The sequence below is a fragment of the Talpa europaea genome (genome assembly GCF_964194135.1).
Source record: "Talpa europaea genome assembly, chromosome: 15".
NCBI lineage: Eukaryota > Metazoa > Chordata > Mammalia > Eulipotyphla > Talpidae > Talpa > Talpa europaea.
The window spans coordinates 76743812-76759990 of NC_140083.1; the positions used below are offsets into that span (position 1 = coordinate 76743812).

Here is a 16179-nt window from a genome sequence, read left to right on the forward strand (position 1 = left end):
TATTATTTTTTTAGGTTAACACCTTCTCTTTTATTTATTTATTTAATTATACATGCACTGGGTACAGTCAGAAGCGCGGGAGGGTGAGAGAATTCACCAGAGCCAGAGCGGGGAGCAGAGCAGGCAGAAGGACCGAAGTACACTGCTGAGGGGAGCAGCGGGTGGCAGGAGGGGTCTGCGCGTCATGTGGGACCCTCCTCCGGTGGCCGGGGAGCCGCCAGGGATTGAACCGGCGCTGCAGAGGCTGCGGGCAGCTTCGCAACCCAGCGCTCAACCACTGCGCCACCGGGGAGGCCCTATATTTTTATTTTTTAAAGATTTATTTATTTATGCATACAAGAGCTGGGGTATAGGCCAGAGATGCAGGGGGTGAGAGGATCCACCAGAGACAGAGTGGGGAACAGAACAGGTAGACTGACTGAAATACACTGCTGAGGGGATCAGCGGGCGCGACAGGAGAGGTCTGTCTTGCCATGTGGGTTTTTCCCTGGCCGGTCAGGGATGGAACTTGTGCTGCAGAGGCGGTGGATTGCTTCATAGTGCGGTACTTAACCCCTTGTGCCACCAGGGAGGCCCTATTCTTATATTTATATAAAATATTTTAGAACTTTTAAAAGCCATAAAAACCTGTTAGATTGTGGGAAGCTGTGTAGATTTCTCAGCAGAGTTTGGTATTACAAGAAAAGAAAGCATGGACAAACACAGAAATATATTTCCCTTTATAGGAACCAAAATACAGATGAGATTTTCTTTGGTAATATTCACTTCTGGTCCCTCTGGGCCTCTTTCATAGCCAGTGGAATGTGACAGAGGAAGGGAAAAAATTCTCTCCTTCCATTTTTAAGGCCTCCGGGAACATGTTGCCCATGTGAACTCAACAATGAATCAGCTGAAATGATTTGTTTATGTAGTTTTGAGAACGGATTCAGCAGATTTCTTTAATGCCAACAGTGACTAAAGCAGAAAATAATGTGCTTGACCTCATTCTACATCTTGCTGGAAAATAGGATTAATGTTTACCTCAGAACAGTCACGTGAGGCTTAATGTTTCAGAGGAGGTTTTCGATGAGAGATATTTAAGAAATCCAACCTGTTTGGGGTGCAGCTGAGATGAACTGTTTACTTGTTTGGCTAAACAGGAACCCTATTTTGTTCCTCTTTTAGTACCAGCTTAGTGCCTGCTACTCCCCCAGAGGCTGCAGTCTTGGCCTTCCCAGAAGGCCACCCTTTGGGAATGCTTATTAGCGTCCCTGAAGCCATAACCAGGTAGGTGACTGCCCTTGTGTGGTTGCCCCACTCAGAGCTGGGCTTCCTCGCCGCTGAGATAACTCACCTTCTCCCACAATCAACACTTTACAGACACAGGACGGTTGCTTGGGACTGAGCAGCTACAAAAGGCAATTAGCATAAAGTGGGGAAGCAGTTCAGTCTCAGAACTTGGCAACTAAGAGAACTGTAACTCAAATTACACATCTGTTGGGAGAAGGAAGCAATGAAAAGGAATAATTGCTTAGTGGACATTTCAAAACTGTTCTCCTAAAGCAGCCATCGTGTCCCTTTTCTTAACCCAAGGTAAGGAACACTGTTGAAATTCTCCTCAGATAACAGGTGGGAGTGAAGTGATTCATTTATTACTTACTGGGATTCATTTATAGCTTACTGGAAGCACAAAGAGAAGCTTTTATTGTTGATAGCTCGGCTGGGTGGGTGCCAGGAGACTCATCCCGGAGGAACTGTGTCGCTCAGTGCTGGCACACACAGGGCTGCCTTGGTCCTTAATGCTGACTGCTTTCTCAGAAATTATATCAGAGGACAGTATTGAAAGACCCAGTGTGTTTAGAACAATTATGGAGGCTTTAGGGCAATCCCCGTTCTAAGGAAGCATTTCAAGGGAAATAGAGACGAAGTATATTCACTAGCCTCGCGTGCAACTGCCGTCCAGTCTGTGTAGGGGAACTGTCTGGAGAAGCTACACGCGGTCATTCAGTCACCATCCTTCCTGCTCCTTTGAAACTATAAATTCAAGCTTCCAGCAAATGCCTCCAGGCACCTTCAGGAGTGGGGGGAATGTAAGGAGCACATCAGAGTAACAAATATTTTTTAGGCTTGAGGGGATGTTTTTCAAATTGTGAACTGAAAGGAGGAGAAAGGGACAGGGTGTGTATGCTGGGAGGGTTTGGAAAGAAGGAAGAGAGGAGCGAGGAGAGAAACTGGGTCCAGGCCAGAAGTGCCGGGTTGGAGAAGGATTCACCAGAGACAGAGTGGGGAGCAGAACAGGCAGATGGACTGAAATATACTGCTGAGAGGAGCGGTGGGCGAGACAGGAGTGGCCTGCCAGGGATCGAACTGGTGCTGCAGAGGCTGCAGATATCTTCACAGTCCTGTGTTTAACCCCTTGCACCACCAGGGAGGCCCAAGAAATAGATTTTTTTAAGGCAAGTAGTAATTTAACATGCAGAAAATGCATAGATTTCCTTAGACTCAACAGAATCATAAAATGGCAGAGCTGACAAGAACTTTAGTGATGATTTCCTGGTCCCTCGCTGGCTATCCTGCTGGTGAAGAACCTTACATCTGAGAAGTGGAAAGACATCCAAAGAGGCAAAGCCACGTGGGCAGAGCAGCGAGTCAGGTGTGCTCACTCTGACAGCCCTGGCCTCCCACCACATTTGCATCCAATTCCCACCTTGCCAACAGCCCTGCCCTTTTCCTTTACTCTGAGGGAGTTTGGACAGAGACTAGTCAGCAGGTGAGACTGGAATTTAACCTAACTGCCTTCTAGCCTCGTGGCTTGTATCTTTATGTCCAAAATAAATACATAAACTCTTTCAACCAGCTCTTATTTTTTAATCTTCCATTTGGGAAATATGTCGCAAACATCAAAGAAGAGGAAAAATGCCACAAATTTTCCTTTAAGAGCAATTCACATTCTACTGTGCTCCATGATACTTGCATCCCGCACATGCACCGTGGCGTCTAGTTGGCGCCAGCACAGCAGGTACGTGTTTCTCAGCAGGTGATAGTTGTTCTGTCCATTTTAACCTGCGTCCTGAGGACTTTAGCAGGATGCACGAAGCAGTTCAGGGCCTACGTGGAACTCAAGACTTTGGTTCTCTCAAATGAGCTGGTTGAAATCATTTTGTTTGTAGAGGCAATTAAGGTAATATAAAATATAATAGTGTGTGTCTAGAGCTGTGCCTCAGCTCTTTAATTACCTTCTCGCCTTTATTATTGTTGCACTCTCTTCTAGATATGCCGTCACCTCAATTACCAATAGACTAATACAGTAATTTTTGTTTCTTTGATTTACAGGCAATCAAAACCATCCAACTGCACAAGTAGGGACTTTTTAGTGTGGATGCTGGTACCTGGCACCCAGAACATTCCAAGCATTTGAATTCAATCTTGCTATTTAATGCTTATTTTCCTGAAGAGGTAAGGGAGATAGTCCTCTTAATGTCCTCATTGGGGCTCCAGGATCCAGGTGAGGAATACAGGGGGGTAATGGGGAGATGCTCCTCAAAATTTGGGAGGCAAAGTTGTCCTGATGAACATTACAAAGTAATTCTCATGAGTACAGATATGCCTTGTTTGCCTCAAGTGTTTCTCATAATCTGAAGTATCTAAAAGAAATTTATATGCAACCTACTAAGTAGGCAAAAATTAATTTTTAGGCATCTGTTCAGTGTTCACTGATGCAATGCGAAGCAATGTGGAGCTTGATAATAATAAGAACCAATGTTCAGGATCTTACATTGAGGTTACATCTGGTGAGCACTGTATGTGAATTGCTGTAAAGCCACTCCTATGGGGTAGGTACTTTTAGTATCTCCATTTTAAACATTAGCAACTCAGGAATAGAGAAGTTAGGCCATTTGCCCAATGTCACATAAAAAGTAGGAGAGCCAGGGTTTGAGCACAATGTGATTCTAGAAGTTATAACCTTAAATATTTATGTATTTATGCATACAAGAACTGGGGTACAGGCCAGAGGTGTGGGGGGGGTGATAGTATTCACCAGAGACAGAGTGGGCAACAGAACAGGCAGACTGACTGAAATACACTGCTGAGGGGAGCAGCAGGAGAGTCAGGAGAGGTCTGCTGTGCCATGTGGGTAGCTCCCTGGCCGGGGATCAAACTTGTGCTGCAGTGGCTGTGGACAGCTTCATAAGTTGCATCTTAACCCCTTGCACCACCAGGGAGGCCCCCTATAACCTTAAAAAAGTTTAAATCATGGTTATTTTCTTCAATAAATTTGCAATCTAGTTGGGGGAATCATGACTAGCACAGATTGCAACAGTAAATTTTGTTAGATAAGCATATATAATTAAGTGCTAAATTGGATGTTATTTACCAAGAATGCCTTGGGAGTTCAGAGGGTACAAGGAGACTTGAGATATGACCCAAGGCAGGTGGGATTTCCTTGAAGCTGAGCCTTGAATGGTCTCTGAGATGTGCAGGGAGAAAGAACTGCCCTAGGCAAGGGGTGACAAAGGAGCTAGAAGGAGGAGAAAGGTCTGTGCTGGAAGACAAGCAACCAGCCTGACCAGAACTGGGAGGAGCTGATGGAAAGGGCACACTCAACCACCAAGGCTTTTAAGGCAAGGCAGAGTTGAGGCTTCCTGCATTAGCAAGGAGAGTGTCTTTAGAAATGCTGGATCAATAAAGCAGTATTAGAAAGGAGACGTTTAAAGAAAGATGTATTTGGCAGGGTAGAGAGAATCCATCTTATTAAAATTGCAGATGACATAAAACTTGGAAAAACATATATGATATCATACTAAGTTGTTACCAATTCTTTTTTTAAAAAGACTTATTTATTTATTTATGCATACAAGAGCTGGGGTATAGGCCAGAGATGTGGGGGAGGTGAGAGTATTCACCAGAGACAGAGTGGGGAACAGAACAGGCAGTTTGACTGAAGTACACTGCTGAGGGGATCAGCGGGCGCGACAGGAGAGGTGTGTCTTGCCATGTGGGTTTCTCCCTGGCTGGGGATCGAACTCGAGTCAGGAGAGGTCTGCTGTGCCATATGGGTTGCTTCCTGGGCAGCCAGGGGATTGAACTCATGCTGCAGAGGCTGCCGACAGTTTCATAGGTTGCGTCTTAACCATTTGCTCCACCAGGGAGGCCCAGTTGTTACCAATTCTTATTCTCAAATTTACTCTTTATCCTGTTTGACCTTTATGACCTATTTCCCCATTTATTTTACATTAGCAAGTTCAACCAAATCTTCTTAATACTTTTCAAATTCATCTATTATTCCACATTTCCCTTGCCATTATATACTGTGTTTTGGCCACTACCCTAAGACGAGGGGAGGTATCAGAAAGGCCTTCCTAAGAGAGATTTTTCCAGCAAGAGTTAAGCAGGTATGACGAGGTGGGAGGGAGAACAGGAGTGAGGAAGTGGAAAAAAAGATAAGGGGAAAGAGAATAATGGACAGAAGAAAGCAAAAACCAAACAAACCAAATAACAGATACAGAATGTGGTGCTAGACTTGGGATGTACAATAAGAACAATGAAATGTGGCTTAAACTTTGTGAAAGAGATCACCGGTGGGTGGTAAGGACCCAAAGATTCTGGGCTGGAAGTTTGATGCCCCTTGCTAGAAGATATCAAAACATATGGTCAACATGTCCCCCCTTCCACCCCAGGGGGCAGACCTCCCCTAGTGTGGTGGAGAAAGGAAAGGCCCATGAGGGGGTGACAGTGAACTAGGCTTTGAACACACAGTTGGGCCTTCCTGGTAGAGGGAACAATCTTAGCAAAGGCACAGAGGTTTGTTGGTGTGAAGGACAAGGATTGAAAATACCAGATTAAGGTCCCAGAAGATGAAACTATTGTATAAGATGCTGGGAATTGGATCTAAGAAGGGATAAATTGAATTTAAGGCTAAGTCACATCTGGAGACTGCCCATTATCTTCAAGAAATGTTGAAGAATGAAGTAAAAAATTTTAATTATCTTTCAATTAAAAAAGGTAATGCCAGATTTTTTATACACCTTTACTGAGATGTAATTCATATACCATATAACATGCCTTTTTTTAAAATAAAAATTTATTTATTTATGCATACAAGAGCTGGGGTAGAGGCCAGAGGTATGGGGGTAAAAGGATTCACCAGAGACAGAGTGGGCAACAAAACAGGCAGATTGACCGAAGTACACTACTGAGGGGAGCAGCAGGCAAGACAGGAGAGGTCTGCTGTGCCATGTGGGTTGCTCCCTGGCCAGGGATCGAACTCATGCTGCAGTGGCTGCAGATAGCTTCATAGGTTGCATCTTAACCCCTTTGCGCCACAAGGGAGGCCCTCTTTTTTTTTTTTTTTAAGATTTATTCATTTATACACACAAGAACTGGGGTAGAGGCCAGAGTTTTGGGAGGTGAGAGGATTCACCAGAGACAGAGTGGGGAGCAGAACAGGCAGATCAACCGAAATACACTGCTGAGGGGAGCAGCGGGTGAGTCAGGAGAGGTCTGCTGCGCCATGTGGGTTGACTCCTTGGCTAGGGTCGAAATTGTGCTGTGGTGGCTGCAGTGAGCTTCACAGGTTGCGTCTTAACCCCTTGCACCTCCAGGGAGGCCCTCTTGATTCTGCTTTTAACCAGGGTGTGAAGCTTCCTGAAAACCCAGAGATGTTTCAAAAACTCCTAAGGTAAAAACTCCTTTGCTTGCCAAAGGTTAGGAATCTCAGGCCTTAACTGGTCTTTAAGTTTCCTTTTGGATCTGACACCCCTTGTCAATTTACTTACCAGTACATTTTTGCCTAGAACCACGCCTGAGGTTTTGGTCAAGTCTCTTTGTCCGTGGTCAACAATGACACCAGGAGGGAGGACTTAACGGTGGTGCTCTGGATGCAGCAGCTGTTAGTGGCAGCAGTCACCGTGAACCACAGCCCCTACTAAGAGCATCCGCCCTCCCTGATGCCTGTCCCTTGATGGAAGGCAAAAATAACTGAAAATAGGGCCTCCTTAATGGCACAGGGGGTTAAGATGCAACCTATGAAGCTATCCACAGCCACAGAAGCACGAGTTCAATCCCCAGGCAGGGAGCTACCCACATGGTGCAGCAGACCTCTCCTGTCTTGCCCGCTGCTCCCCTCAGCAGTGTATTTCAGTCAATCTGCCTGTTCTGCTCCCCACTGTCTCTGGTGAGTCCTCTCACACCCACACCTCTGGGTTGTGCTCCAGTTCTTTTATGAATAAATAAATAAATTTGGGCCTCCCCGGTGGCACAGCGGTTGAGCTATGGGTTGCGAAGCTGCCCGCAGCCTCTGCAGTGCCGGTTCATTCCCCGGCTGCTCCCCTCAGCAGTGTACTTCGGTCCTTCTGCCTGCTCTGCTCCCTGCTCTGACTCTGGTGAATTCTCTCACCCTCCCGCGCTTCTGACTGTACCCAGTGCATGTATAAACAAAACAAACAAACAAACAAATAAATAAATAAAACATGCCTCTATTAAAAAAATAAATAAACCTTTAAAAAAAATAACTGAAAATAAGGAGTGAGCTATGTGAGTAACAGCATGTATATGGTGTATTGTAAGCACTGAAGCCTGTGTGTGTGTGTGTGTGTGTGTGAGAGAGAGAGAGAGAGAGAGAGAGAGAGATAGAGAGAGAGAAAGAGAGAAGGGGGTTGGTGAGGGAGGGGGATTGAATGTGGATGCTTCACTTTTTTTTTTAGAACACTTCCCATGGACAGCTGGGCAAATTCCTAACTTGTGAGGCTGCTTGGAGAGAAGTGGTTGAGTTTTAAAGCAGAATCGCACTTACTGGAAGCTTTGAGCAGATGGGAAAAGATACAGAACACTCCTTAGGGAAAGCTCCAAGTTCCCCATTCTGTTTGCATGAAAAATGTTGACATTTTGATCCTTCTTGAGTATTAGCAATTCAGTGCTCCTATATCTTTTTGTCTTTCTTTAGCTGTCAAATACCTTCTTAAAACAGGGGGGGGGGGCAGGGGGGGCTAAAATTATAACCCTGGCCTCCACTTAAGAAGAAATAGAAAAAGAGGGGTCTCCCTGGTGGCGCAAAGGGTTAAGACACAACCTATGAAGCTCTCTGCAGCACAAGTTTGATCCCTGGCCAGGGAGCTACCCACATAGCACAGCAGACCTCTCCTGCCTCACCCGCCTCTCCCCTCAGCAGTGTATTTCAGTCAATCTGCCTGTTCTGCTCCCCACTCTGTCTCTGGTGAATCCTCTCACCCCCCACACCTCTGGCCTATACCCCAGTTCTTGTATATACAAATAAATAAGTCTTTAAAAAAAAAAAAGAAAAAAGAAAAGAAGCCTCACAAATGTAAATGAATTAGCACTGGCTATTACCTAATATGTAGTGTCCAAACCAGCAGGGAGAGGGCCTTGCTTCTCTTAGTGACAAAAATAACCTTCAGTGAATGTTTTTATGGCCAACTTCTTTTTAGTAGATATAAAATAATTCTATAAACTTTATAATACCTTTCCTCTTGAGTTTATGCTTTTCATGTCCTATTTCCTTTCATCCCACCAACTCTGTCCATAATATTCTGACCTTAAACATATTGTTTGATTGATTCTAAGATATATATTTTCCATATTTTTAAAAAAGATTTATTTATTTATGCATACAAGAAGCTATAAAGATTTAGAGCACATATGCACCCAAACCATCACTAAGGCCAGCAGAATGGGACAACAATTGGCTGCTGTAGGCCTGTGTCTTGTCCTCCACCCAGGGGCCAGGTTTGGGGGAATCCCACTGAGGTCACAAAGGCCCAGAGCAGAGGGTCTCAAAAAAAAACCCAACCAAAACCAAAAAACCCAATAGTCCTGCTACCAGAATAGGAAGGGCCCTGGGTGATATGCTCTCCTGAAAGTTCTCCTTTATTTCCCAGAGTTGGCAATGATCATGTAGATGCTAAATAATTTAACCTGGGACCTTTGATTCTGTTGACCCATTGTTTCTTGACAGATTCTCCAGGAATTATTTTTGCCTGTTTCTTCTCCTATCTTTCTGGCCATTCTCAGCCTCTTTCACAGGCTTTTTCTTTCCCTTCTTCTTCCATGCAGAGTGTGCCTTGAGTGTCTTCCTCTGCCATCTTCCCTTCTCACCCGCCATGCTCTTCCAGTTGTCTGAATCACCACCGTGTGTTGGTAAACTGACGATCCACACATCTACAGCACCAGTCCCATGCTCTCTTCCCGCCCTTGAATCTGCACATCCAGCTGTCTTCTGGGCAGCACAAACTCCAAGTGTCATGGAAATTCTGATTCCAGATGAATCCCAAAAGGGTAAACTCTTTCTCATTTACCTGGGTACCCAAGCAACAGCCTAGAAGTCAGTTCAATTCTTCAACACTTAACTAGCACTGAGTCTGGGTAGTTCTGCCTTTGCACGGTCTCTCCTAACTGCCTCACCCTCTCCGTTTTCATGATAACTCCTTTCATGTAGGATTTCTTCCTTTACCTAAAATGTTAACTGTTTATTTTGAAAATTTTCAAATCTGCATAGACTATAATGAGCCTCTACATATTCGTCATCTAGATTTAATAATTATTAACTTTCGACCACAGTTACTTCATCTGTTATTTCTACATTATTTTAGAACAAACCTCAACATCCCAACCTCTCACCTACAATCACTTCAGTATGTGGTTTTGTGGTTACTACAGTTGCATCGCCACACCTCACAAAATGAACGGGAATGCCGTAATATCACCTAATGCTGTCACCCAGATTTTCTCTCTTTTTTTTTTTTTTTTAAGATTTCTTTATTTATTTATACAAGCACTGGGTACAGTCAGAAGTGCGGGAGGATGAGAGAATTCACCAGAGCCAGAGCGGGGAACAGAACAGGCAGACTGACGAAATACACTGCTGAGGGGAGCAGGGGGCGGCAGGAGAGGTCTGTCACGCCATGTGGGACCCTTTCCGGGGGCGGGGATCGAACCGGCCCTGAAGAGGCTGCGGGCAGCTTTGCAGCCCAGCGCTCAACCGCTGCGCCACCAGGGGAGGCCCCCAGATTTTCTCTTTGCAGTTGATCTGTTTGAATAGAATCCAAGCTTTGTCCATACATTGCACTTAGTGGAAGTTTCTTGGAAGCAAAAACAGTCCCCTCCCTCTGCTCCTTCTCATTGGTTTATTGAAGAAACTGGGTCAACAACTGCCTTGTCTCTAAATTTTGGCAGTTTTCTCCCAAGTCACTGCCGTCACTGATCACTGCCGTGGGTCCTGTCCCTGCCACCCCGCCACAGGCCACCGCCCACGCTGCCTCGGGGAGTCATCTTTCTCAACTGCAGTTTGGATCACACTTTCCTGCTTGAAATTCTTCAGTGGTTTCCACTCACTGCCAGGGTAAAATCCAAAATTCTTACTTTATCTTATGATGTTTTCACTGAGCTCTACCTCAGTTTCCAACGCATCTTTGGCTCATGTTTTCTCATACTCAGCAGAGCAAAGACGTCCGTCCCCAGACACCAGGCTCACTACCTGAACGCTGCGGCTTCTCTCACTTCCCCTGCAAAATAACCTCCCTCATGTCCCAAAGTTCAGCACATTCTTCTGTGATGTTTTTCTGATGCCTTCAATTCCAATCAAGGAAAATGGACCCTCTCCCCCTCCCCCACAGTGCTCACTGCACCTGAGTGTTTACACCACTGACTCCTGAGTCTCCTTGCTCTGTCTGGGTCCTGATCTTTACAATAGTCTGATTGCCCCAGAGCTTAGCAAAAAGTGGTCTTTTACTAAATGTCTGTGAGTAGGCGAATGAATGATGGGTGAGGGGGTTTCATGGCCACCTGGGAAACAATGGATTTGTTCCCAGTAGTGCTTCCTAGCAAGTTTTCTGCTCAGGGCTCTGGAGGTTGCGGGCACAGAGCAAGGACCAGCTGCTCCTATTCAAAAGCAGGGCCCAGCCCTCTAGCCGAGTTCCAATCTGTGTCCCTATAGACTCAGTGGCATTGGGTGACTTGAGTTCTATTATAGGACCAAAAATTCTCCGTAAAGGGCCCCATTTCTGAAAATACCATCCATGGGTGAGGAGAACTCCCTCCTCAAAGAAAGAAGCTTTTTTCCCTGGCCAATGTGGTTTGTTAACAAGCACAGGATGAGATGGGAAAGGCGGGTTAGTGACAAAGCCAAGCAGCAGGCTGCCGTTCCGGGACAGGTGCTTCATGTCTAGTAACTAATCTCGGGATTCTGTGTGTGGCATCTCCCTCTTTGGCCTGTATTTTTTGATTGTCCAAATAAAGATACTGGACTACATGATCCTTACCATAATTTCCAGCGCTATCATTTTATTATCTAATTCTTCTGTAGTAACAGCATAATGTTTTTTTTGATATAATAAAGGTTCAAGAATGATTGATGGTATTTTACAGATGTGGAAACTGAGGGCAGCAAGGGAAGGAATTTCCCTTCAGACACACGGAGATGGCACCAGAGCGAAATGCTTCCCCAGCTCTGTTTCCCTGAGCAATCGATATTTCCTGGCTCCCGTGCTGAACCACGGTGTCTTTCCCTTTAGAAAGATGGTCTATTTCCCCCCTACCGCGGCTAGGCCTGCAAGGAAAAATACAAAACAAAACACAAAGGTCAGAGTATTAATATGAAAAACATTAGCACTCTGCTCATTCACTCCCACAGCCGAGTGAGGATTTGAATCTCGCTGTATTGAAAGTAAGAAAAGTCAGCGGTGGTGCTGGTGCCAAGACTGCCTGGGGCATGGAAGAAAGAGGCTGGGGAAGTAGGGGGGCAGATTTGATGGCTGGGGCTGCAATTCGGTGTCTGTGGACTAGAATGGGGGTGGGGCATTGATCCCAAGGGCATAATGACAAGGTCAGCCTCGTCTCCTCTCTCTGTTCTTGGCAACCGCCAGTCTAGCCAGAAGAGCAATCTGTCAAGTCTAATTAGAGTCGAGAAAATGAACAATAGGCACCCAGCTCTAAAATGACAGCCCCGCTGAATGAAGTAGGGGAGCTTGCAAGGGATACATGCTTTGTGTGCTCGGAATTGGTGCCTTCAACTGGATCCTTTCTGAACTCAAACTGCAGAGCAACTTAAACTGGATTTTTCTTATTTACTTCACCAGAAATCTCCAGGTCTTGCACTTTTTAATGCACACACATCCAGCGAAAAAACAGAGAACCTGGCTCAATTTCCAAGGTGAGGCTGTAAATGAAAATAGTTTTATCATGTGGTGTGGATATGGGACTGCATGTGTGCAACTGATTTATTAATGTTTCTCTTTTGTGCTTCATTTTATCTTCATTTTATCTCTCTTAGTTTTATTTCTGATTGTTTTTGCAACCCTTTTTGTAATTATAAAGATTATAATTGGATTCTTGGTATTTCAGACAGCCTGAAATTTTAGTCAGAACACAAATAAGCAAAATTTAAGATGCAAAAAAAAAATAATTATATTTTTGGCTTATATTCTAAAGGATCTCTCTGATTTGGATATTTCAATTCTTGCATCAAAAGTGGGTTTCATAGAAGAAGGGCATATTTTATAGATGGGGCCAAATAAATTTCTTAAAATAAACACATGAATACTGGAGACTAGTGGTTTCTTAATTCAACTCTGCCTCAGTGGGGGACAGTGACCCATCTTAAAGGTGTGAGAAAAAAGGTTCTCCGAAGTGGGAAGGAGAGAACAGGGATGAGAGTACACAGAAACAATGGGTCATTTTAAAATCTCAGTCTGCATGGTCTTGCTTTTCTTTCCTATGCGTTTTCTCAGTTGATCCTCGAGTCACTCTATGAGGTGTGTTACAGTTATTTCCATTGTGCACACAAGGAAAGTAAGGCCCTGAAAAATTAGCCCAAGGTTGCAGAAAAACACAGAGTCAAGCCTTGGCCCCAGGCTGTCTGACTTCTCAGCACCATACTTCTGCTCGGCAGGAAACTTTAAATTTAAAAAATCATTCAATTCATAATAATAATGTCTGCACGAGGACTCTCCTAATCTCCTGGTCTCAGGGTGTGGATAAGGCCGTTATTTTAGTTATTCAGGTTGTTAGGCTTTTATTTTCTAACAGCATCACTTCTGTCCATTTTTCCTTTAACATACACATTTTTAAAATAAATTATCTTGTAAAATGACAAAGGAGAATCTGGCAATGCAGTGCACCTCATCTGGCACCCAGTTCTCTCCCCAGAGAAACCAGTTATCAATGTGGGGTATAAAGAGTTGTGGGTTGGCAGATTGTGTGTGTTTGTACCATATTGTTTGGTATGACTTTTTAAAATATAAATACTACCATGCTGTACTTTTTATTCGGCAATTTTTTAAAACTTACTATGCCTTATGGAGAGCTTTTCATGTTTAATAATTGCTAGCATTCTTGGCACAGGCACACACGCCTAATTCATCCTTTTTAAGTGTCCCAGACATGTCATGCCCACTGTTTCCTCTCTACCTTGCCTGTGCTTCTGAAGTGACTTACATGATCCACTAAGTCAACACTGGACCAGATTTATATTTATGTGGATGGGGCAGGCAGGGCTCCCAAGCTCCCTGGGGTGCTAGGAAGGAAGAAAGATAGAAAGAATCCACTTGGATACTCCAAGATGAGCTTGAGGCCTAGGACAGGCACAGTGCTATCAGGAAATCTGTTAAGTTTTGGCCTCTGAACTCTAACATTTACTGCTTTTCAACACACCTGTTCTCTAGAGATATAGTCCTTACATCTAAAAGCTAGCAGTGAATACTTCACAGAGTGCTGTGAGGATTAGGTGAGCTAGTGTATACAGGGAAGCACAACACAGCCATGCAGACTGAGATGTGGAAGTCATGAGCTATGTGTGTGCCCCCCCAACTCTCCCACTTCAGAGGTTGTGTTTTGGGGCACCACAGGAGGGTGGTTAGGAAATGGAGCTGTGCCCATGTGGTAACTAGGTATTCTAGAGGAGGAACGCAATGAAAAGCATGGACTCAGAGCCTGACTGATATTTGGATTCAAGTCCTGGGGTGGCTATTCATTATTTGTGTAACTTGGAGACTATTTTGTCCTATGTAAAATTAGGAGAGTAGGGCCTCCCCTGGTGGCACAGGGGTTGAGCGCTGGGCTATGAAGCTACCCGCAGCCTCTGCAGCGCCAGTTCGATCCCCGGCCACTGGGCGAGGGTCCCAAATGGCACGCAGACCTCTCCTGCCACCCGCTGCTCCCCTCAGCAGTGTATTTCGGTCCTTCTGCCTGCTCTGCTCCCTGCTCTGGCTCTGGTGAATTCTCTCACTCTCCCGCACTTCTGACTGTACCCAATGCTTGTATAAATAAATAAAGAAGTCTAAAAAAAATAAAATAAAATTAGGAGAGTAATAACAGGAAGCTTCACCTGTGGGGTTGTGGGGAGGTGTTAATAGATCACGTAAGGAAAGCACTTGCCTAGTTTCTGGTACAGAGAAAATTCACCTGCTGTGCCATGGTCAGTTAGAAATGTGGCCCCACTCACGTTTCTGTCTATGAGGGGTCACTCTCCAGTCTCCTCAGGATAATGCTAGAAGTGAGTGGGCCTAATCTCAGGATTAGCACGTAGCCATTCTTTGCCCCTTTAGCTCACATTTTTCTTTTTAAAGCAAATATTCCCTGATCACCTACCACATGTCCAATGTCCTGCTGGGCACTGTGTGGACCGTAAAAGTAGTTCGAGACAGAACTGTGGCCCTCAAAGTGATTACAGTTTTTAAATGGAAACACCTTATTGTGCAAGGCTAGACCTGAAAGTGACCCTGGGCCTGTGATATGAGAAACATTCAGTAATCCACTCTGGGTAACGGATAATAACTTACATAAAGGTAATATTACAAATATAGATATCCAGTGGCTATTTTATCAAGTTTTTCTGTTAATTACAAAAGTACTTATGTGTGTGTATAATATACATTATTCTTTCATGCTTCCTTATCCTTCTTTGTCCAGCTTCAGAATTATTTTTGAAGCTGGCTTGGGCTTCCTGAGCAGTGAGCTCCCAGCTACTAACTTGGCTGGTTTCTTGCTGGGGCAGCTCTGGCTTCCTCCTGAGAGTGGGGCAAAGGGTGAGGCCCCGGGTGCTGGCAGGGGTGCGGCTCTCCACAGGCCTCAGGGGAGGATGAGTAAAAAGTGGATATTGTTACACTGTGCAAAATAGTTGATACTTAGCAGAGCAGGTGAAAAGACCCATGGGAGGGGATTAAAATTCCCTTATTTGGGGGGTCAGTTTCTAAGAATAAACCTGTAGTATTCCCAACATGTCAGCTTAGTCCTTCTCAGCCTAGTGAGCTTACTCTGACCCGCAAAGACCATTTTCTGTTGTGCCTGGGAGCCCATCCCAACCAGTCCAAACTGAAATTCCAGCCAGACATAAAAGGCCCCCTCAGCTGTCAAGCTCAGAAGCCACGTAAGGCTTTTGGTTAAGATTCAGTCCAGGCAGCAGATGCTGAGAGCTCGGGGAGTGGCAGGCCTATTCCTGAAACAAGAACAGACACCCTTTGTCTTAACTCCACTGTTAAATTAGGGGCAAGCGATGCTGAATGTTTTTACTTTTATTATTATTATTTTTATTTTTAAAGATTTATTTATGCATACAAGAGCTGGGGTTTGGCCAAAGGTGCAGGGGGTGAGAGGATTCAGCAGAGACAGAGTGGGGAGCAGAATGGGCGGACTGACTGTAATACACTGCTGAGGGGAGCAGCAGGTGAGACAGGAGGAGAGGTCTGCTGTGCCATGTGGGTCAGCTCCCTTATCAGGGACTGAACTTGTGCTGCAGTAGCTAAGGATTGCTTCATGGTATTGAGACTTAACCCCTTGTGCTACCAGGGAGGCCCCTGAATGTTTTTACTTTTAAAGGAGCTATGTTAAACTGTTCTTATAAGAAAAAAACAATCTAAAAAGGTGTGATTTCTCAGAGAGTCCTTTTACTCCTAGAGGGATTTCTTAAGAAAGGATTTTACTCATTAAATCATACCTCTGTAAAGAAGAGTCTTAAGCATAAGGTACAGTATATATAATTACTAGGGTAGGAATCAAAACAGTCTCCACCACCGCTTTCTAAAAACCACCTTTTTCTTTTTATCTGATAGATGGGCACCTTTCTGGTTTCTGCTTAGAAACCAAGAATAAAAATAAATCACAACAAGTTAGAATTTTAAAAATAGTTCACCCTGCATTTCAGAGTTCAGTTCTCCAAAAATATGCAGTCTGAATCACTATTGGCAATTCATT

General features: G+C 44.6%; 1 protein-coding gene across 1 annotated transcript in view; it reads left to right on the top strand.

The window, feature by feature from the left end:
* Positions 1–11926: 11926 nt before the first annotated feature.
* Positions 11927–16179, top strand: part of LOC311185265 (tubulin alpha-1C chain-like) — a gene marked incomplete at its 5' end in the record, with an annotated part of 32331 nt that continues 28078 nt past the window's right edge. The window contains 4 exon segments of the mRNA XM_084255841.1: positions 11927–12037; positions 12040–12079; positions 12082–12117; positions 12120–12142. Coding sequence (XP_084111967.1) covers positions 11927–12037; positions 12040–12079; positions 12082–12117; positions 12120–12142 — 210 coding nt within the window.